This window comes from Terrapene carolina, unplaced genomic scaffold (genome assembly GCF_002925995.2).
Source record: "Terrapene carolina triunguis isolate 2854851 unplaced genomic scaffold, T_m_triunguis-2.0 Scaffold746, whole genome shotgun sequence".
NCBI lineage: Eukaryota > Metazoa > Chordata > Testudines > Emydidae > Terrapene > Terrapene triunguis.
This window is the reverse complement of record NW_020665097.1, coordinates 228,033-247,933: the sequence shown is the minus strand read 5'-3', so window position 1 is coordinate 247,933 and position 19,901 is coordinate 228,033. Positions and strand designations below refer to the sequence as shown.

The following is a 19,901-nucleotide window of genomic DNA, read 5'->3' as shown; positions in this document are numbered from 1 at the left end:
CCCAACATGTGCGGGCCAGACAGCAGCAATGGGGGTCGGGTGCGTCCATCTCCCTGTATGTGTGGGGGAGCTGAGTGGATGGTTCTGCAAGAGCCCCCCATTGCTGGGGGAATGGATCTGCAGAGCCCCCCATTGCTGGGGGCGGGGTGATGAGCCTGCAGAGCCCCCCGGCTGGCTCCCAGCCTTTCGCCCCAGTGCGGGCAGGTGCTGGCCCCAGGCGGGGGGTGGCTGCACGGGCGGGGCTATGCTCTGCGGAGGGAGCCCCCCTCGCATTTGCCCCCGCCCCACCTAGGGCAATTACCTGGCCGCGAGCCCCGCCCCCTGCGCTGAGTGACAGCCGCCGGGATCACATGGGGGGCGGGCGCTGGACTCGCCACCTGGGAGCCGCCACGGCCGGGGCCGGAGGAGGAGACGCGCCGGGGATGCGCTCGCCGCCGGCCGCTTGTGCATTAGCAGCGGGCGGGGCGCCGGCCCCCTTCCCCATGGAGCGGGGCTGCTGAGCCGCTGGGCCGGGCCATGGTGGCCGCCGCCCCCGCTGCCGCCGCGGCGATGAGGAAAAGCTTCCTGGTGCCCGAGATCAAGCCCCTGGATCAGTATGACTTCCCTCGGGCGCGCAGCGCCGCCAGCCTGGCCTGGGCGCTGGCCAAGGGCTACGGGGGCGCAGGTACCGCGGGCCGGGCGCGGCGGGGGGCTGGGGGAGCCGGGGGGGGGCTGAGGAAGGGGGGATCGGGATTATACCGGGCTGGGGGGTAGGTAGAGCTAGAGGGGTCCGGGGATCTGGCGGGGGTTCTGCATTATAGGGGGCTTGGAGGGGGTAAGTGCTGGGGGGCCGGAGGGAGTGCTGGAGAGGGAGGGTAGGTACACGGGGGGGGGGTGCACCTGGGAAGAAGAGGGGGATCTGGATTATACGGGGCTGGGGGGCAGGTACTGAGGAAGGTTCGGAAAGCTCCGGGGGCCTGGGAGGGGGAAGCCCAGGATATAGGAGGTAGGGAGAGAAGAGGGGGTTGGATTATATGGAGTGGAGGTAGGTATGGGCCAGAAGAGCCCCGATCACAGGCTGGAAGGAGGAAGAGGGAGGCTGGGCAGCCCGGATTATGGGGGGAGAGATGAGCTGTAGTCTGTTGTGGTGGGAGAGCATTTAGCTGCTGCAGTGGGGGTGATGGGGTCTCTTGTTGCTGGAGGGAGGGGGGGGAAGGGAACAGAGGAACTCCCCCAGCTCCACTCACCTGCCTGCTCTGAGCTGGGGGCAAATAGGGGTCCCTCCCCCTGCCATAACCCTGCCATGCCTCTTCCTAGCAGGGCCCTTGTTTCCGGGAGCTTCTGCTGTCTGGCCTGGCATCTGGCTGGCTCTGTAAACGCCCAGTCTGAACAATAGGCTGGGGGTTTTGCCCTCCATCTCAGTGCCCAGAGAGGCTTTTTCTGGCCCTGGTGGGGTGTGCTCCACCAGAGATAGGGCTGTGGTGTGTGTGTGTGTGTATGTATGTATGTGTGTGTGTGGGTGGTGGCAAGTGTGGGTCTGTCACCTGCAGTGCAGACCCTCCCTCTCAGCAGCTGTGACATATGAAAGGGCTGCCTGAATATTCAGGAAGATGGGGAGTGGGTGGGAGGGGGTTGTGTGCTGGTCTCTTCCCCCCACCCTAGCCCTGTCTGCAGTCTGTTCCCAGGCCTGCTCTGTGATTGGAGAGGGGGGGATGTAGAAGGGCTGGGATTTAATCTCCATGTATTTTTCTCTCCCTGGCTGGCTCTCCCTGAGGCTCTGGGTGGGCAGGTGTCTCTCTCCTGGGGCGGCAGGGTGGAAAGGACCTGGTGGGCAAAGGATTTTGATTGAGGGCCGTGTTTGTTCCTCTATTTGTGTCTGATCTTGGACGGGCAGAGGGGGCTGCTGTGCCCGACACTCCCAGCGCCTTAGTCTCCAGCCCTTGGGCTCCTCTGTATTGTCTCCTGCCGAGGCCCTTTTGTTGCAGTGGCAGGGCCTGGGTGGTGGGAGCTGTGTGGTGACGTGTGTGCGTGGCTAGGTGAGCTCACACTGCTTTAACCCTCTGCTTGCTGCTGCTGTGCGCCCAGAGCCGTGGGCAGCTGGCTGGTGCCCCGCCCTGCCAGGCTGTGATACCGGCTGTGTCCGGTGGCCTTGGCAGGTGTCGCTGTCAGACCTTTATCTGTGTGATGACGCTGGAGCTGGAAAAGCCCAAAGGGGGAGGGAATTGTCCTCACTGCTCTGGGCCGCTGCCTCCAGCAATGGGGCTTCTTCTAGCTTGCGTTATCTGCTGATGTGGCCCCATGGGGAGGCAGTTGGCTTGCCAGCCTTCCAGGGTGTGTCCCCGTGCCCAGGGCACCTGGCTAGTGCTGGCACCTGCCCTGGGACGTGCAGCTCAACAAAGCCTGGGCTGGCCAGACCTTCTGAGTGAGGAGTGACTGCAGACATTGCCTGTGGGGCCCAGAGACTGAATCTGGGATGAGGAGGGGTCCCCTCTGGGTGGGAGCTTCATGGAGAACCCAAATTGTCCCGTCTCGTCAGTGGGGTTAGGCCTCATGCGCTGGGTGTGTGTGTGTGTGTGTGTGTGTGTGTGTGTGTGTGTGTGTGGGGAGGGACTCCTAGATCCAGGGTGTTTGGGCTTCCCCTGCCCTTACTCAGCACCACCACCTCCCCCTGTGCCCCTTTGGCAGGGCAGCATGCTGCCCCCAGGCCTATGAGGAGGCCCTAGGCCTAACAATGGGACTGGGATCAGTCGCCCAATATGGTCTCCCTCCTTCTCTGTCTGTAGGGTCCCGCACCAAGCTCAGTCTGACCTGATGTTCCAGGAGGCCTGGGGATCAATTTTGGGTGGTGGTAGGAAGGGGTGAGCGAACCTTCCCATTCGGGGCTCTCTGTTCCTTCAGCCCCCCAGAACAGTGTCTTCTACCCCGCTCCCCATGCCCCATTCCCCTGAGCTCCTGACATCCCCGGCTCCCAGCCAGCTGTGGGGCTCTCCTGCCTCTGCCTGGCCTCTGATCCTCCCCAGATGTCTGGCTGGGAGCAGCTCTGTTCCACACAGGATGGGGTGGGGGGGCCCCCAAACACCCTCCACATGCTGGCTGGTGGGGGAATTCCTTTCCCCTCCTAGTGCTGTGTGGCTGGGAATGGGAGGGGTGGCAGAAGGAGCCGGTAGTGGGGCAGTGCATCCCCATTGGGGTGGGTGCTAAGAGCCCTGTGTCGTAGGCACAGCCTGGTGATGAGGGAGGGAAGCCCCACTTACTAGCAGTCAGCCTGGGGGGAGGGGAGCCGTTTGGCTGAGACTGCTGACCTGGAAGTAACGTGGGAGGGCTTGAAGGCAGAGCTGCAGCCAAGGGGAATGCTTGTGGACTAAGGGCTGGTGCTCTGCGTGGGCCCTTCCCTGTCAGGAGTAAGTGCTGTCAAGGCCATGGGACAACGAAGCGCTAGCGGCCTGTGGCCCGCTCTGTGCGGGAGTTACTCACTGGCTTCTAGAATGCAGCTGGCTCTGGGGTGAGGCTCGGCAGTTCAGAGGAAGTGAAGGCAGGTTCTGCCCCAGCTGGGTGTTACGGGGATGGAGTTGATGACAGTAGGGTCAGGGCAGGGTGCAGAGTTTGCCAGCCTAGTGCTGTACGTGGAGCGAGGGAGGGGGCCCAGCTGAGAACAGGTTTCCCCCGTCCCTGCCCTTCTGTGTCACACACAAACAGCCCAAGCAGGGAGGCTGCGTCATCTGCTTTGGACCCAGGCCAGGGTGGCCCTGGTGGGGCAGTGCCAGGTTCAGAGTCCAGGGCCCTGCTGGGAAAGCAGCTTATCTTCAGCCCTGGCAATGCCGACACCTGCCGGCAGCCCTGCCGACCTGAGCTGGGAACACACGCACGGCGCCCGCTCTGCATGCCCCAGTGCTGTCTGCATTCCAGCGCTGAGGCCTGGATGGGTTTTGGGCTGGCTGTGGAGTGAGTCAGGTCCCATCAGCGCTACAGACCGTGACTGGGTGTAACCAGTGGAGCTGGGTGGTGGGTACGCAAGGCCCTGGTAGCCACTGTTGGTGTCTATGACGGGAGTGCCTGCAGGTTCTGCCTGGGGGTGTGGGGAGAGCTGTTGTGCTGGCTACTGCGGGGGCTCCCCCAGCTGCGATTAAGGGGTCCCGTTGGGCCCAGGACTGCATGGATCCCTAATAAGAGACAGTCTGTGCACCAAAGAGCTCCCAGTAAGTAAAATGTGGAGGGGAAACTGAGGCACAGAGGGCAGCTGCACAGCAGGTCAGTAGCAGAGCTGCGAATTGAACCCTGCAATCCTGACGCCCAGTGCGGAGCTGGAGCCACTAGACCCCACTGTGCCCCAAAGGCCAGAACTGTTCTCACCACTCTTTCAATGAAGCATGGCTCAATGGGCCCAGGCTCCAGTGGTAGCCCCTACAAGGGTTCCTGCCTGTTAGAACTACAGAGATTCCCATCAGCACCTGCAAACTCTCCGGCTGCGCCGAGGCGGCTGTTCAGAAGTGTCACAGGCATTGCAAGACCCTTTCTGCATCCCAGAACTCCCCTGCTGGGGCAGGAGTGTGGCCTGTGCTAGCACAGCCCCCCTGGGGGACAGCGGGGCCTGCCGGGACCAGGCCTGGAACACAAGTTGTTGGCATGTTGCTGTCAACACAGGCAGCGGCACCAGCACCAGACGAGTCCTGACAGGATCCTGGCCCAGCTGCTCCAACGCCATGTTCAAACCTGGTGATTTGGGCAGGGGCGGGGACTCCTGGTTGCTGAATTCCTGTGGTGGGAAGGCTGGGAAGGGAAGCAAGCCAGTTTCAGCTGCGATCTGGGCAGGCTGGGATTGCCAGGGCAGGGTGCCTGGGTATATGCGCCTGTCCCACCCCAGAGCCAGTCCGCCCCGATCACACTGACCCTTGGACTGCCTAATCGAGCTGCATCCCTTGATGCCTGTTGTCCACCCTCCCCCCCACACACACACACACGCACACTGTCGGGGGGGGGGGGGGGGGTTCCTGCTGAGCCGCTCTAGAGAGCTGTGCTGAGGGAGGCTCTCGCACCTGCTGGAGGGACAGGGGTGATGGGGGTGGGGTGCAGGGAGACTGTGGCATGAGCCAGTCCATTTGGGGCACTGACAATGGAGGTGGGTATCTCTGTAACCCACATCCCCTTCCCCCACATTGTCTAGCTCCTTTGGGGCTGGGAACAGGGACTTCTGAGTACCTTCTCAGTGCAAAGGGACAGAGGCCAGTGGAGGAAAGCTCCCACCACCCCTGTGGCTACCCCAGCATGGTGTCTGTGGCTGGGGTCTGCTGACCTTTGCTGTCTCTGCCTTGCCCAACCTGGAGAAGGGCCGTGGTGGGGGAGAGGTAGCCCCTGACTCCCTCACCCCGGGGCTGCTACTCATCAGTGAAGACAGGTCACTGATTCAGAGCGATTCTGGATTGCTTGGAAAACGGGGCGCACAGAAATATCCGCCTTTTAATGTGGTGAAATGTAAACGTAGGCATCTAGGGACACAGAGCGTAGGCCAGACTTACAGGATAGGGGCACTGGGAACCAGTGACTGGGGGTTGTGGTGAATTATCTGCTGAACATGAGCCCCCAGTGTGATGCTGTGGCCAAAAAGGCTCATGCGATCCTGGGATGCATCAACGGGAATCTTGAGTAGGAGTTGAGAGGTTATTTTACCTCTGTTTGGCCCTGGAATCCTGTGTCCAGCTCTGGGGCCCACAGTTCAAGATGGATGTTTGTAAATTGGAGAGGGGTCCGAGAAGAGCCACGAGAACGATGAAAGGATTAGAAAGCTGCCTGTGAGTCTGTCGCTCCATTCAGCTTAACACAGGGAAGGTGAAGGGGTGATTTGATTAGTCTACAAGAATCTGCATGGGCAAAACTATTTAATCCTGGGCTCTTCAGCCTTGCAGACAAAGGTCTAACCCAATCCCAAGAGTGGAAGTTGAAGCCAGACACACTGAGGGTGGAGGGAAGGTGTACGTTTTTAGTGATGTGAGTAACTAGCTGTCGGCACAGTTTACGGGGGGTTGTGGTGGATTCTCCGTCACGGACTATTTTGAGATGAAGACTGGCGTTTTTTCTAAAAGCTCTGCTCTAGGAATTCGCTTGGGGCAGGTCTCTGGCCTGTGCTGTACAGGAGATCCCAATGGCCCTTCATTCCCTTGTGATGTCCCAGTGCCCTGGCAATGGCTGCAGCAGTGCATTCTGGGATCCTGGATCTCCAATGGGGAGCAGGGCTCAGGGTACCTCCCCAGTGGGAGGTGCTGCCCTTCTCTACCAGGGAGGCTCTGGACCCATGGTGGGCCCATGTCCCTCCCCACCTCCCCCAGGTGCAGGGTCTGGGGCTCCCCACAGTGGCCCAGACTCCGAGTGGCTTTTACTACTGCCCAACTCTGGCTTCTGGCCTGGCCAAGAATGGGGCCTCTGGGGGGGAAGAGGAGGAGCAGGGGGTGAGGCCTCATGGCAATGGGGGGCAAAAACCCACTCAGGTCCTTCACCCCACCCGGAAGAGGCTGGCGCTGCCCCCCGAGCATCAGGCAGGTGCAGAGCGGCTCCACCGGGAATCCTGGGATAAATGCGGTCCAAGAGTCATTTAGCCCAGGGCCAGGACTTGAAATGTACAGGATTGTCTTGCCCCATTAGGGACGGGCAGTCCCCTTATTTGGAGCTGGCCTGGGGCCCCACTGGGGGCAGCTGTGCAGGCACTGCATGGAGTGGCTTGTGGCAGCTTCTCCTTGCCTAGTGTAGACAGGCCCTGTCAGCCGTGTCTCCCAGCAATCCCCTGCCCCAGGCTGCTGGCTCTAGGGGGCTACAGGGTGCTGGCTTCTTGGCAATGACCTTGTTGTGGGCGGGTGGGGGAATGGAGAGCCACTCTGCCTATATTTTTGTCTAATCCTGGCTGGTCAGCCATGTGCAACAGCTCTCAACTAGTCCTGGGGCTGCCTTAACCCCTGGGCCTCCACGGTCACTGTGCCCTCTGCCTCCGGTTGCCCACACCTCCTATTTGCTGGAGCCACCTCCAGTTCTTGGTTCCCAGCTGCTGCCCCCACTCCTAGCACAGCCTGCTGGTTCCTGCAGCCTGAGCTCCCAGCGATGAGCAGGCCCTGCTGGGAGGTGGGGGCAGGGGGTGCCTTCTCCTTCCCCAGGCCCATGTCTGGACTCTGCCAGCCCATCCCAGCTTGGGAGATTTCCTTCCTGATCTCCTCCCCCGTCACTGAGGCTCAGCTGATACGCTGGAGTCAGGAGGGATGTGCCCCTTTCTTACCTCAGCTAACATCGTTCCAGACACTCATGTGCTGCATGGACTACAGGCACTGCTGCACCTGGCCCTGAGCCATCAGGCGGCACGGCGTGTTGGGACCCGTTGTCTCCAGGGGCCATGCCCTTCCCTTGCAGCTGAGTTTCAAGCCTGGCTCCTGCCAAGCGGCTGGGTGGCTCCCATCATGTCTGTGCATCTGTGCAGGCCCCCAGTCTCGTGCCGTGGTTCCTCCGGCACCTGCATATGCCTCCTGTGGGGCGGAGAAGCTGGCATCTCATGGGGAAGCTGTGCTGGGAGGTGTGCTGGCTGGTGTGGTGGGGGCAGGGCATTGTCTAGCGGGTTAGAGTGGGGGGCTGGGAGTTAGGCATGTATCTAAACACCCCCTCTGTGCTGGTCTCCCAGTCAGTTACCATTATCCCCATTTCAGCACCCAAGGACTGGCCTGATGATGGTGGGCGAGGTGGGATAGGGGCCTCTTGGGTGCTGGGGGGAATGAAAGAGGCTGCTGGTGTCCTGTGGGAGGCTGCTGCTTTCCCGGCTGGGGCATGGAGGCTGTGCCGTGCCCATCCCGCTCGGTGCCACGTTACCAGCCAGTCCTGTCTGTGCTTGCGTTTGGGGCCCCTGGCTGCGCACACTGCTGAAGCGGTGTTGGCTGATTGGTCGGGAAAGTCACACAATAGTATTCCCATTGCCTGATTGGATGAGTGTGCAAGCGTTCCCACCATGAAGCTGGTGGCATGTCCTGGGTGCAGGTGCTGTGTGGGTCTCCCTGCCAGTGGCATGCCCTGTGAGTGACCAGGCCGGCAGCTGGGCATGGGATTCAGTACAGTCTGTGCCCTTCCCTGGGGCCTGGCTGTGGAGATGGGGGCAACATGTAGGTCAAGAATCCCCCTTGGCAGCAATGCTCACGGCCCCAGGATTGGGGCCTTTCTCTGGGCCTGGCTGCACGTGAGGCATTGGCACCTCTGGAGCAGGAACATGAGCTGCCATCTCCAGGACATGGCCAGGGGCTGGCCCTGAGTTGCTGGGAGGGTGCGTGCAGGGGCCTTGGTGTCCTGTGCAGCTCTGCCTGTTGGCGTGCACGGCGTGGGCTCTTATTTGGTGATGTAGATCTGCTGCGGTGGTGGCTGCAGGTCCCAGCACTTTGGAGCTAGGGTGAGCCGGGGGAGGGGGGAAGACAAGTCTGTGGGTGTCTGCTTGTGCCAGTGCCTCCTGCCCCATGTGAGGGGAGCCTCAGGGGGGTGCCCAGTGGTGATAGACTCTAGGAGTTCAATCTAGTTAAACAATGAGAAGGTTAAGGGGGGTGACTTGATCCCAGTCTGAGTTCTTATGTGGGGAACAGCTATTGGCTGAGGGGCTTGTCGTCTAGCAGACAAAGGCCCGCCCTGAGCCAGGCTGAAGCGGGACAAGTTCAGCCTGGGAATAAGGTGCATGTTTTTACCAGGGAGGGACCAGCTCCCCCAGGGCATGGGAGATTCTCTGTTGCTGCTGGCTGTTACAGCAAGACTGGCCCTTTCTCTTTCCACCCTGCTCTAGTCTGCGGGGGAATGAACCGGGCAGGCTATCCGGGAGGTCAGACTGGATGATCACAGTGGTCCCTTCTGGCCTTGGAGCCTATCAGCCTCCTCCAGCTGTGGGAGCCCGGTGGAGGCTCTGCAAGGATCCCTGACATCAGGCCCCAGGGGCTGGGCCCAGCTCCGGGCACACACTGGGGACTGTGTCCCTGCCTCATGGTCTCCAGGAGGCCGGGTGGCACCGTGCCCTGGTCCCAGCTCCCACTGCAGGCTGGCCCAGCCTGGGGACTCTGCAGATGAGGCTAGTGTGCCCTGGGTTGGTGCCTGAGAGATGCTGGGGCCTTGGAGACTGTTCCCTTCACACCCCCCCCTCCTCCCTCCAGGATTCCCTCCTGCTGCTCAGAGCAGTTCTGCTCACCCCCCTGCTCCCGCAGCAGAGAGCGGGTGTTTGGGGTGCAGGGAGTGCTCTGTGTGGGGTGAGGGCAGTGCCAGGCCCAGTTCCCCAGCTCCCACCTCTGGGCAGCTGAATGTGCGTGGCTCCCCTCTGTACGCCTGGCAGGCTGGGGGAGGGGCTGCTTCCCAGCTGTGCTTATCCAAGATAAAGCCGGGCAGGCTCCCCGGGGGCGAGGGAGGCCTGGCGCCCACCCAGCGCTGCCGCGTTCTCCTCACAGCCTTGCCCAGATAAGCGGCTCAAGCAGCGGGGTGGGATTAGCTCACTGGCTTGCATCGCCAGGGCTGGTAGCACCAGCATGGAGCTCCCAGTGCAGGGAGGCAGCCACCTCTGGGGTGGGATGTGGCAGCTGCCCAGCTGTTTGGGACCTTCCTCAACTCCCTGCCCTAGTGGCAGGGGGCAGGGCTCCCGGAGAACCCAGGAGTCCTGACTCCCCAGGTTTGGGCCCTTGTTTCTCTGCTGCTGTTGGCAGCTCCACACTGATCTCTTGGGGGCTGTTATTGGAGCCCCGCAGCTAGTGGGTTCCTGCTGAAGTCAGCATAGGGAACTACTGGCCAGTCACCCCAAGGGGCAGGAGCAGGGCTGTGCACTCCAGCCCCCCAGCTCTGTCATGCAGGCCCTTTGTGTTGATTCCTGCCACTCACCCTCCCTTTGCACCCAGCCTCAGCGGGGTCCCGGGGGCCGTGTGTCAGGGCGTATTGCTGTGGCTGTCCCAGGCCTGTTCTCCTTCCCCAGAGGCTGCCCTTCACCACTCTGCCCCCCTGAGCTGGGCTCTGCCAATCTCAAACATCAGGAGCTGCTTGGGAACCAGTGTCTGAGCCCTGCAGCCCCCCGCTATCCCAGCCAGGGCCCCTTAATCCCAGTCTGCTCCTTCCTCCTGTCAGTCCTGCACACAGCTCCTTGCTCCAGAGCAGAGATACTGCTGGGGCGTGTGATGTGTAGCGGGGCTGAGCCCCGATGTGCTAAGCTGGGGCCACGTAACTATGCCCGGGGGGCTGGGGTGTCTGCACCCACACTACCCCCACCCCGTCCTGGGATCTGGCTGTTCCCAGCGTTGGGTGCTGGAGGGGCGGGCGGGTGTCGTGGGCACGGTGCCACGGGGGGCGTGGTGTCTCCGTGCTGGAGCCGCAAGTCCCGTGTGCAGCAGGGACTCTGCCGTCAGGTGATGCTGACTCAGCCCTGTGGGCTGCTCCACCTGTTCCCTGGGGGTGGGGGGCACTCTCCCCGCTCAGGAATGTCCCCCCCCCCCGTGTGTGTGTGCATGTGCGTGGCGGTGTGGGAGCTGGTGCACAAATCTCATGTTTTACATCCTTTCTGCATAGAAAACAGCAGCAAGAGGGCCCATCTCTTCCTGCCCCTTTGTGTGGGCGGGAGAGGGGACTGTAAGGGGTGTTTGCACCCTGCCCCCCTTTATGTTACCTTGGACATAAATGTCGGGGTCATTAGCAGTAAGTGGGGCAGAGCCAGGGAGAGAACCCAGGAGTCCTGATACCCAGCTCCCCTGCTCTAACCCATTAGATCCCACCCCCCTCCCAGAGCTTGCAATGGAACCCAGGAGTCCTATTGAGAACAACCTGCTGAAGCTGGTGGGAGCTGTGGCGCTATCTGGGTTATTGATCAGTCCCATTCCCCCTAATATGGGGCTGGTGTGTCTGCGCCCAGCCGTGATCCCCCCTGCCCCAGTATCCATCTGTGGCGGGGGCTGGCACAGTGACCTCTGCACCCAGGTTCCATTAATCCCAATGGCTCTGTTCTGGCTGAATTCCCTCCGCACCTTGGTTAGCCTGGGGTGAGTGAGTGAGCCCCCTCCCTGCTGCTCTCCATCAGCAGCCCCCCCAGAAGGGGATGGGGCTTGGGGTGCTGCCTCCCTGGAAACTGTACCCCCAGGTAAGTTCCCCTGGCTCCAGGATCTGTCCTGCGAGTTCCCGGTGTGGGGCTGTGGGGTAACACCAACAGGTCTGCTGGGGCTGGGCCCAGGGCCAGGAGCAGCCGGCCTGGCCGGTTTCCCTTCCACCGTAATGGCTCCTGCCTGGGGCCTGGGGATTACGTTGCAGGAGGTGTGAGAGATCCTGGCACCCCATCTCTTGGGGGGGAGGGGGGTAACTCATGGTGTGGGGAGCCAGGTGGTGCCTGCACTGGGGGTGCCCATGGCAGGGTGGGCAGGGGTTCCAGGCAGGAGCACCTGGAATGCATGTGCCATCATGGCAAAGACTAACCCCCGAGTGCTGCATGGGTGGGGGCATTGTACCAGCTCCATGGCCAGCAAGGGGGGGCACCCCAAAGTGCCCCAGATCAGGCTGGTGCAAAGGGATTGTTCCTAGCAGCTGTGGGGCCTCCTAGGAAGGTGACTGGCTGCCGCTTCTGCCTGCCGTCCGGGGCACTCTGCTAGGAGGGGCTAGGGGTGCTGGCTCAGTCCTGCTGTTGGGGATGGGGTGGCACAAGACTCTGGAATTGGTGCCTCCAGCTGGGAGCTCTTGGCTCCCTCATGGCCTGTCATAGTGAGATCCAAGATGGCAGCACATGGAAGTGTTAGAGTTGAACTCCTGTCTGAGGGGTAGCAGTATAGAGCACTGCCTGCTTCCCCCCCTCCCACCCCGGAGCAGAGTGGGAGGCTGGGCCAGCGCAGGGAAGTGGGTCTCAGCCCCTCCTGGGGGAGCTTGCTGCCTGTCACTGGGTCCCAGGTGAGCCTGTCTCAGTCTTGGTGGAGCCCGCCTTGCGGTGACTGGACTGGGAGTGGGAGGGCTGGAGCAGCCCAGTGGTGTCATTGCCCCTGCACTGCTAGTGGGGATTCTCCCATAGTTGGGCAGGGACCCGGTCTGGCAGGGTGCGGAGTGGGTTCCACCTCAGCCAGTCTGCCGCATCGCGGCATCTCTGCGCTCGGGCGCAGTGCACTGAGAGAGGTTGGAGGCCATGCCAGGGAGGCAGGTGACACTAGGATGGGAGGTCTTGTGTAGCTATGAGGTCTCTGGTTAGTGACCCACCCTTCTTCTTCCCCGCCACAGCACAGGGGTCAACTACATGGGGGTGGGAGTGGGCTGGCACTGCAGGGGTTAATGGAGGGGAAGGAAGTCAATGGCTATTGCGCAGGGGATGAGCTATGGAGAGTCTGGAGGGTGTGTGTGTGTGTGTGTGTGAGATATAGATATAGATATGGAGGGGAAGCGGCTGGGCGGGAGGCTCTGAGCCCTGGCTGGTCCTGTCAGCACTGCTCTCTGAGGGATTGGGATGAGGGGCTGGGAGGGTTCTGGGCTCCCAGGCGCCAGTGCAGGGATCCCCCAGGGCTAGGGAATGAAGGAACCTGGATGGGCCACAGCTGGGACCCTCCCTGTTCCAGCTCCAAGCCCAGGAGGCCATGTTTGTGTGGTCCCAGCACAAACCCAAGCTGGGCTGTGGCCCAGCCAGCTACCCCAGAGCTACTGAGTGCCTGGCTACCATGGGACAGGGCCCTCACCAGTCCATGGGCAGTGGTGGGGGCTGGAGTGGGACAGGGCCCTTGCCAGGCCATGGACTTGGTGGGGGGAAGCTGGGTTGTCTGTCTGCAGTCTCTCCTGGCTGCTGTTTGAGGGGAAGCCAAAGACCCTGGTTGTCCTGGGGCTCCCTGTTGCTGGAGGGGCTGGCTGGGGTGTGCGTGCGCTCTGGGGGGTTGCGAGAGTTGGGATCATCCCCCTGTGCTCTGTCTCATACTGGCTGCTATGCCCCTCCTGACCCTGGGAGTGACTCCCCCCCCCCCCCCCATCCTGATGCACCTGCCCGCTCCTCCCCATGCCTGGGAACCCTGTCGGCTCCATCCGCCTCCACCTGACGCCCTGGCAGCTCTGGGCGAGGGAGGCAGCGGGGCCATGGCCCGTGGGAAGACATGTCGGCCCCTGCTTCTCATACCCCAGGACGTGTCTGTACAGGCGCCATGTGGGGGGAGGGGGGGCAGCTCCTGTCTGGGAGCTGGGAATCAGGGTGGGAGCCAGGCTTGCTGCTGTGGGGCCCCACAGGGGCTGGGGGTCCCCTTCTCCAGCACTGAGTGATGGGGACTCCAGAGTCCCTATAAGGGGAATGTATCAAGGGGGGGAGTTTTGGGGCTTGGTGAGTGGAGGGCTCAGAGTGGTACTCTGGAGGGAAAGAGGGCCATGGGAATTGTGTGGGGGGCAGGGGGGGGGGAAGAGAGGCCATGGGGATTCAAGAGGCTGTGAATGGGGTGGACCATTTGAGACATGGGGGAGCTGTTGGGGGATAGTTAGTGAGGTGTTCCGGGTGAATGGGGAGCCATGGGAGATCTGTGGGGATTCTGGGTGAGTGAGGACCCCCTCAGCAGCTCCTCACCCCCTTCTTCTTGCAGAGAACGTGCCGGAGGAACTGCGCGACCCCTTCTACACAGACCAGTATGAGCAGGAGCACATCAAGCCGCCCGTGACACGCCTGCTGCTCTCCTCAGACATTTACTGCCGGGCCTGCCGCCAGGTGCTGCCCCCTGACGATGCAGCCGCGCCCGCCCCCAAGGACAACGCTGCCTTGCTGGCGCTGCTGGGGCGCCGTGGCCTGGCCCCCACCTACCAGGACAAGGCCGTCAAGGAGGCTGACCTGCGCCAGAAACCCATCAAGATGGTAAGGGCCAGGGTGGAGGGACTGTCTGGTGACTGCTTCAGGGGTGCATGTTCCAGTGCAGTAATTGGGGGGGAGGGGGTCTGTCTAGGGTCCTCCAAAGAGCTTGGGGAGGGGCAGCTTCCAGACTGCCCCTTGCCCCTGGGTTGTCTCCCTGTGTGCGGGTATGTCCTGTCCAGGGATTTTTCTATGTATCGTGTGGAGCGGGAGCCTCTGCTGCGGGGTGTCCTGTGGTGCCAGGTGCCTGGACACCCAGGACAGTGCATGGTTGTGGGAGGTGCCCAGTGGGGCCTTGGCTGGCCGAGGCTGGAGGGTGCTTGGGGCCCAGGCTGGGCATTGGAAGGGGCAGATGCTGCCAGCGCAGGGAGTGGGAGCTGTGGTGCCCCCTGGAGTAGGCTTCTTATGGGGAAGGGCATGAGCCCAGCACTGGGGGAGGCTGATGCATTTTTTGGGGGGAGGGAGCAGGCACCCTGGATTGGGCAGGTCTGCCCCCCCTCTCTGCCCGTCCTGGCTGCCACCTCCCCCTGCAGGCACTGGGCACAGGTCTGGGAAGTGCATTGGCGTCAGGGTGGGGCCTTTACGAGCTGGGATCCTGGCTGGCACCTGAACCACCATGGGGGGGGGGTGAGGGGCCTATCTGCAGGCTGGGTGCTGAGCTGGGGGCCCTGCCTGCTGTGTGTGCTGGGGGGGACTTTCAAACCCAGAGAGGGCCCCCCCCCCTCCTCAGGCTGGGCCAGGTTGCTGGGTGTCCAGGTGTAAAAGGTAGAGGGGGCTGGTGCCCTGTGCGAGGTTAATGCTGTCTGGAGGGGGGGGTGCTATTTGTGGGTGATCCCTGGTGGGTGGGTGTGTGGGGGGAGGGGCTGTGAGCACAGGGCTCCTGACTGGGGGCCCCAAGGTGGCACTAGCCAGGGGCTCTGGGAAGTCAGGTCAGCTCTGCTGGGAGCAGCTGCTGTCTGGGCTGGATAAATCCCAGAGGCTGCGGGGGGGAGGGTCTCGCCAGCCTGCTTAAATCCAGGGGTGATCTTGTGGGGAGGGGGTCTGCTCCTGTAGCCTGGAGATTATCAACCCGCCTGTGTGGGGCGGTTGGGGGCCCAGCTGTTGGCGTGGCTGAACTGCTCTCGGATTGCTATTAATACTGCCCTGGTGATCTGGCTGTAGGGCTCTGGCTCAGGCTGGGAGTGGGGTGTGTATGCTATATATAGAGAGCCATGGCTGGTTCAGAGCCCCGGGGGGGAGCATCCATGCAGGGCACGGTGAGGGCACAACCCGGTTCTCTGGGCCACACACCACTCTGGGTGGAGGGGGGGAGAATCACAGCCATGTGACGGGCTCTCCCATGTGCCCCCAGCAGGGTTCCTTGGTAGCTGGGCTGCCCTGGGAGGGTGTGGGTGGTGCTCAGTGGCGGCACCAAGTCCTGGACTCCTGGTGCCTGTCTCGAGGCCTGATGCCCCAGGGAGCTGCCTCTGGGACCTGCAGCCCCTGCAGATGGGGGTGGGCACCCTGGGAGAGCTGGGGTATGGGCAGGGGGACACTGGGCCCTCTGTGGCTTCTCCCCTGTGCTGAAGGGGAGCAGACAATGGGGATTAGAGGCTGCTCCACAGACCCCGCGAGGGAGCCCGGTTGGCTTGCTGCCAACGGGAGCTGTTGCGGCGCAGGGTCGATAGCCAGGCTGGGCTGATTGCTGGGATGGGGCAGTAGGGAGCAGCCCTGCTGGGAGGGAGGGGTGGTGGAGGATGGGCTGGAGGAGCCTGCTTCAGCCCTGACTCCCAGGAGTGGGCAGCTCGGGGCAGGGCTCCCTTGCCCTTTGGGCTGGGCTTCCTGGCAGGGGACTTTTGGGGAGGGGGGCGGCTGTGGTTCCCAGCTGTCTAGCCCAGCCTCTAGGGGCGCTATCAGGGCATGAACCTGCCAAGAGTGTCCCAGTCCTGCCTGGCTTTGGCTCCGTGGCTGTGGGGAGGGAGAATGACTCCCTTCAATGCCAGCTGCTGTGCCAGCTGGCCAGGCTGCCCCAAGGCCCTGCACCCTGGCCTGGTTCCCCATCGCTGTCAGAGCAGTGCCTGATCCCCATCCTCACGGGAGCCTTGCCAGGCCCCTGCTGCCATGGCACTGTAATCCCCATCCCTAAATCCCACAGGGCTGGAGGGGCCAGTCTGCCCAGCAAGACTGCACTGGTCTGTCATCCCCTCCCCCACTGCGTAGCCTAGGCTAGAGAGGGCATTGGCCCGGTGGCCCTGGGTGTGAGGGCTGATCAGAGTGTCCTTCTAGCGCAGACCCTCCACCGCTGCCACAGCAATCGTGCATCTGGCCTGGTCCCTGGTGGCTGATGCTGGCCAGTTACAGACCCCTCATTGGCAGGGGGCTCTTTACATCTTGCATGGGAGGAAATTCTCTCCTTGTTGGGGACTCAGCCGGAGGTTGGGGCTGGGATTGCCTTAAGTGGGTGTGACGGTTTTATGACCTTTGTGAGCATCTCCCCCAGCTAATGGAGCTGATACTGTCCCACTGCTGACAGAAAACATCTGGCTCCTTCTCTGACCCTCCCTGAGATCCAGTGGCAGGCAGTTCTGCAGGCTAACTGGGGTTGATCTCTGTTACCCAGCTGGTGTTTCCTCCAGTCAGCCTCTCCAAATCCCTGTCAGAAAAGCCCCTTCTTTTCTTTCTCTCTCACCCCCCCACCCCCCAGTCTGTCTAGGCCAGGGAAAGCTGAGAGCCTAACCCCCCGGATACACACAAGAAACCCTTCTTGGGCTGCCTTCTTGTGCTCTCCACTGCCTGTCCCACGCCCCGTGGTTCTGCCCTAGGCAGCTCCTTAGGCGATACTGGCATCACACCCCTAATTTGCCCCTGCACAGCCCAGGCCTGGCTAATTTGGGATTCTTCCCCCAACTGGGGGTTTCCGAGCAGGCTCCGTCTGACACAGTTCTCCAGGGAGCTTGACCTGAGCTGCCTCCTGTGTCTGGGATCCACCCCTGCCCCCCCCCCCCGGGTGGGCGATGAGGGCCATACGATCTGTCCAGATAGGAATAGGGGAGCCCAATGCACACTGGAGTCTCTAGGCTTGGTGTGGGCCCTGCCATCGGGGCCTCTGTCGCACCCAGGCTGGTGCCCGTGCCTGGCCTATGGGGGATGGGCTCGTGTTAATGATTGACGAGCTGCTGTGTTAGGCAACAGCCAGCCGGATCCCTCCCAGGCTGGGGAGGGAGAGGAGCTGGGAGCTCTGGTACCAGGGTCGGAGCTGCACTAATCGGGTTAAACATTAGCCACAATGGGATGCCAGGGGATCTGTGCAGGGATAATTGGCTTGTGGGAGGATCCTATTACCCTTGTCCGGCAGAGGAGAGGGGGCTGGGACCCTGCTCCTGAGGCACATGGGAAACCTCAGGCAGAGGAAGTGGCACTGGCATGAACCCTGGGACCCTGTCAGCCCAGCCCTGGTGGGGCCCTGAACCTCCCACCCCCTCACTCTCACAGGTTCATATTAATGGCTCCAGCTGGCTCGTCCAACAGCCCCACGGTGCTGGGGAGCCCTGTTGCCCTCAGCACTGCCCCCCACCCCGGGCTCTGCTTTCACCGTCAGCTCCTGAGAATGTAGCCCCAGGCTCCCTGTGCTCCAATGAGGGGAGGGGGTGGGGTGGATGCATGTCTTGGTCCGTCCCTGCCAGGTTATGGGGAAGTTGCCTCCACTCTGAGGGGGCCCAGTGGGAGTCTCACCTAGTCGGGCTGGGAGTGTCGCTCTCCTGGGGAGGGGAAAGAGTCACTAGTTGATGAGGGGGAAACTGAGGCACAGAGGCTGAAAGGGTTTGCCTGAGGGGACACAGCCAGTCAGGGGCAGAACGCAGTCTTGACTCCCCTGCTCAAACCACTGGACCCCACTCCTCTAAGAGCTGGGAATGGAACCCAGGAGTCCTGGTGCCAGTCTCCTGCTGTAACCATTAGGCCTTGCTCCCTCAGAGCTACCATTGCCTTCCCCAAGGTATGTAAGCTTGTTGTGGTGCCAGGCCCTATAGCCTAAGGTCAGTGGGCCTGGTGCTGCCATGGCATGGGTTACCTACAGGCCCTGCCCCAGCACTGAGGTCCATGTCTGGGCTGAGCCCCACAGCAATGCCCTGGAGCTCTAGTATCTGTATGGACCCAGCTGGCTTGGGGCCATTAACCCTCTCGCTTTCCTCTCTTGAGCCTGCCTGACCCTTGGTGCTGACTTGTCAGAGGCCCCCAGCCCCTCTGCAGGCACCTTGAGGCCTGTGGCTGCGGGTATCCTTGGCTGCTCCCAGCCCTGATCCTGGCCCCAGCAGGAGTGCGGGGGAGAGAATATGGGGCTCCTTCCCTCTGGCTCTTAGAGTATTTGTTTGCTCCCCTCCCTGGGCTGGGGTGCATGTCCTGCTCTCTGACTGTGGGCAGTGCCTATGGGGTGAACTTTGGGGGCTGCCCTAGCTGTGGGGAGTGGAGGCCCTGAGGCTAGCGATGAGCCTGGTGCAGGGCCCGTTCAAATACCGAGGGTCTGGGCTGACGACTCGCTGGCCAAGCTGAGCCTGCGGCGTGCCAGTGTTGGGGCCAAGGGTGGCTTCTGTGGCGGGGGGTGGGGGGTACCTCTCATGTGTTCACCCAAAACCCTCTTTGCCCCCCCCCCCAAGGTGCCCCAAGCGGGTGTAAATCAAGGGTCTTGTGCCCATGGGAGGGCAGGCATCAGGCTGTTTGGGGTCATGGGGATGAGGGTGTCTTGGCTGGTGTGGGGTTGGCAGTGGCTCTTTGGGGGGGTGGGGTCTCTGGGCTGGGCAAGGCCATGGAGTTGAGTGGAGTGAGGCTGCTAAGGGCAGTGCCTGACAGACCTTTTTCCCCGCAGGGCCTGTGGGGGTCTCTAGGTTGTGCCAAGGCACAGGGTTGGCAGGGGTGTGTGTCGGGGGTGTATCTGGTGAGTGCGGTGTCTGATGGTCCCTTCTCCCTGCAGGGTGTTGTCAGTGGGCGGTGAGGGGTGTCTGGGGTGCAGGGTTGATGGGGGGGCTCTGTGTTGGGGCAGTGTCAGTCCCTTCTTGTGACAGGGCATATGGGGGAATCTCTGGGTTGGGCCCAGGTGTGGGCCTGGCAGAGGGTGTGCTCTCTGGACTAGGTCATGGGGTTGGGATGCGTGGCAGGCGAGGATGTGTCTGACAGTCCTGTCTCTCCATGGGGAGCTGGGGCAGGGTCTCTGGGGCAGGGTAGCATGGGGGGGGGCTGGTGATGGGGTCTCAGGGGCAGTGTCTGATGGTCCATTCTCCTTGCAGGGCGCACACCTAGCAGTGATCGACTCCCTGATGATAGCCTTTGCTGTGGAATCCACCCTCTCACTGAGTGCCCCCCCTGGCACCGACCTTGGCGCCAGCTCCTGGGAGCAGAAGCTCCTCTGCTGGGTGGACACGGTACGATGGTGGGATGTTGGGGGAACTGTGGGGGGAGCCATGGCCCCTGGTGCCCTCTAGCTTTGGGATGCTTGTTCCCCGGACACTGCTCTGAGTGGGAGCCCCCATCTGACACAGGGAGTGGTCTCCTGCCACCCTAGAGACTCTGGCCTCTGGCCCTCGAGCCCATGCCGAGCTGCCCTCTTCCTGCAGCATCGGGGGAGGGGCTCTCTCCAGGCTGGGGGGCTCTCCCTGCCCCAGCACAGACTAACCTGTCCCTATCCCCCACAGGTGAACCGCAAGCTGCAGGAGAGCACAGAGCGTGAGGGCTCGCAGCAGCCAGCGCCTGGCACAGAGGGCCAGGGCCAGTCCCCAGCAAGCGGCCCCAAGGTGGGTCTGTCTAGCACTGTGCTGAGGTCTTCCTATGTGGGGATGAGGGGGTTTGTGTGGGGCCCTCTAACTCAAAGCAGGATGAGTGGGCAGGGCCACTGCACCATGGCGGGTGGTGTGCTGGGGCCATGGGGTATTCCCGGGGCTTGGTGGCATTAACTCCTTCAGGGAGGGGCTGTGGCTGGTCCCCGGAGGCCATGGACGAACCTATCCCCAGGGGACACCTGCCCTCTCCTGCCCTGTTGTGGGAGGGCCCTCCTCCCCCACTGTCCATCCTCAAGTCTGCTGCTGAATGTCCCCTTCTTGGCCGTGTGTGTGTGTGTGTGTGTGTGTGTGTGTGTGTGTGTGTGTGTGTG

At 62.3% G+C, this 19,901-nt stretch overlaps 1 protein-coding gene across 1 annotated transcript in view; it reads left to right on the top strand.

The window, feature by feature from the left end:
* The first annotated feature begins 399 nt into the window (after window positions 1–399).
* CAMSAP3 (calmodulin regulated spectrin associated protein family member 3) overlaps window positions 400–19,901 on the top strand; it is a 36,167-nt gene continuing 16,665 nt past the window's right edge. The window contains exons 1-4 of the mRNA XM_026660288.2: window positions 400–664; window positions 13,524–13,789; window positions 19,042–19,176; window positions 19,447–19,545. Coding sequence (XP_026516073.1) covers window positions 517–664; window positions 13,524–13,789; window positions 19,042–19,176; window positions 19,447–19,545 — 648 coding nt within the window. The 5' untranslated portion in view covers window positions 400–516. The remainder of the gene's footprint in view (window positions 665–13,523; window positions 13,790–19,041; window positions 19,177–19,446; window positions 19,546–19,901) is intronic.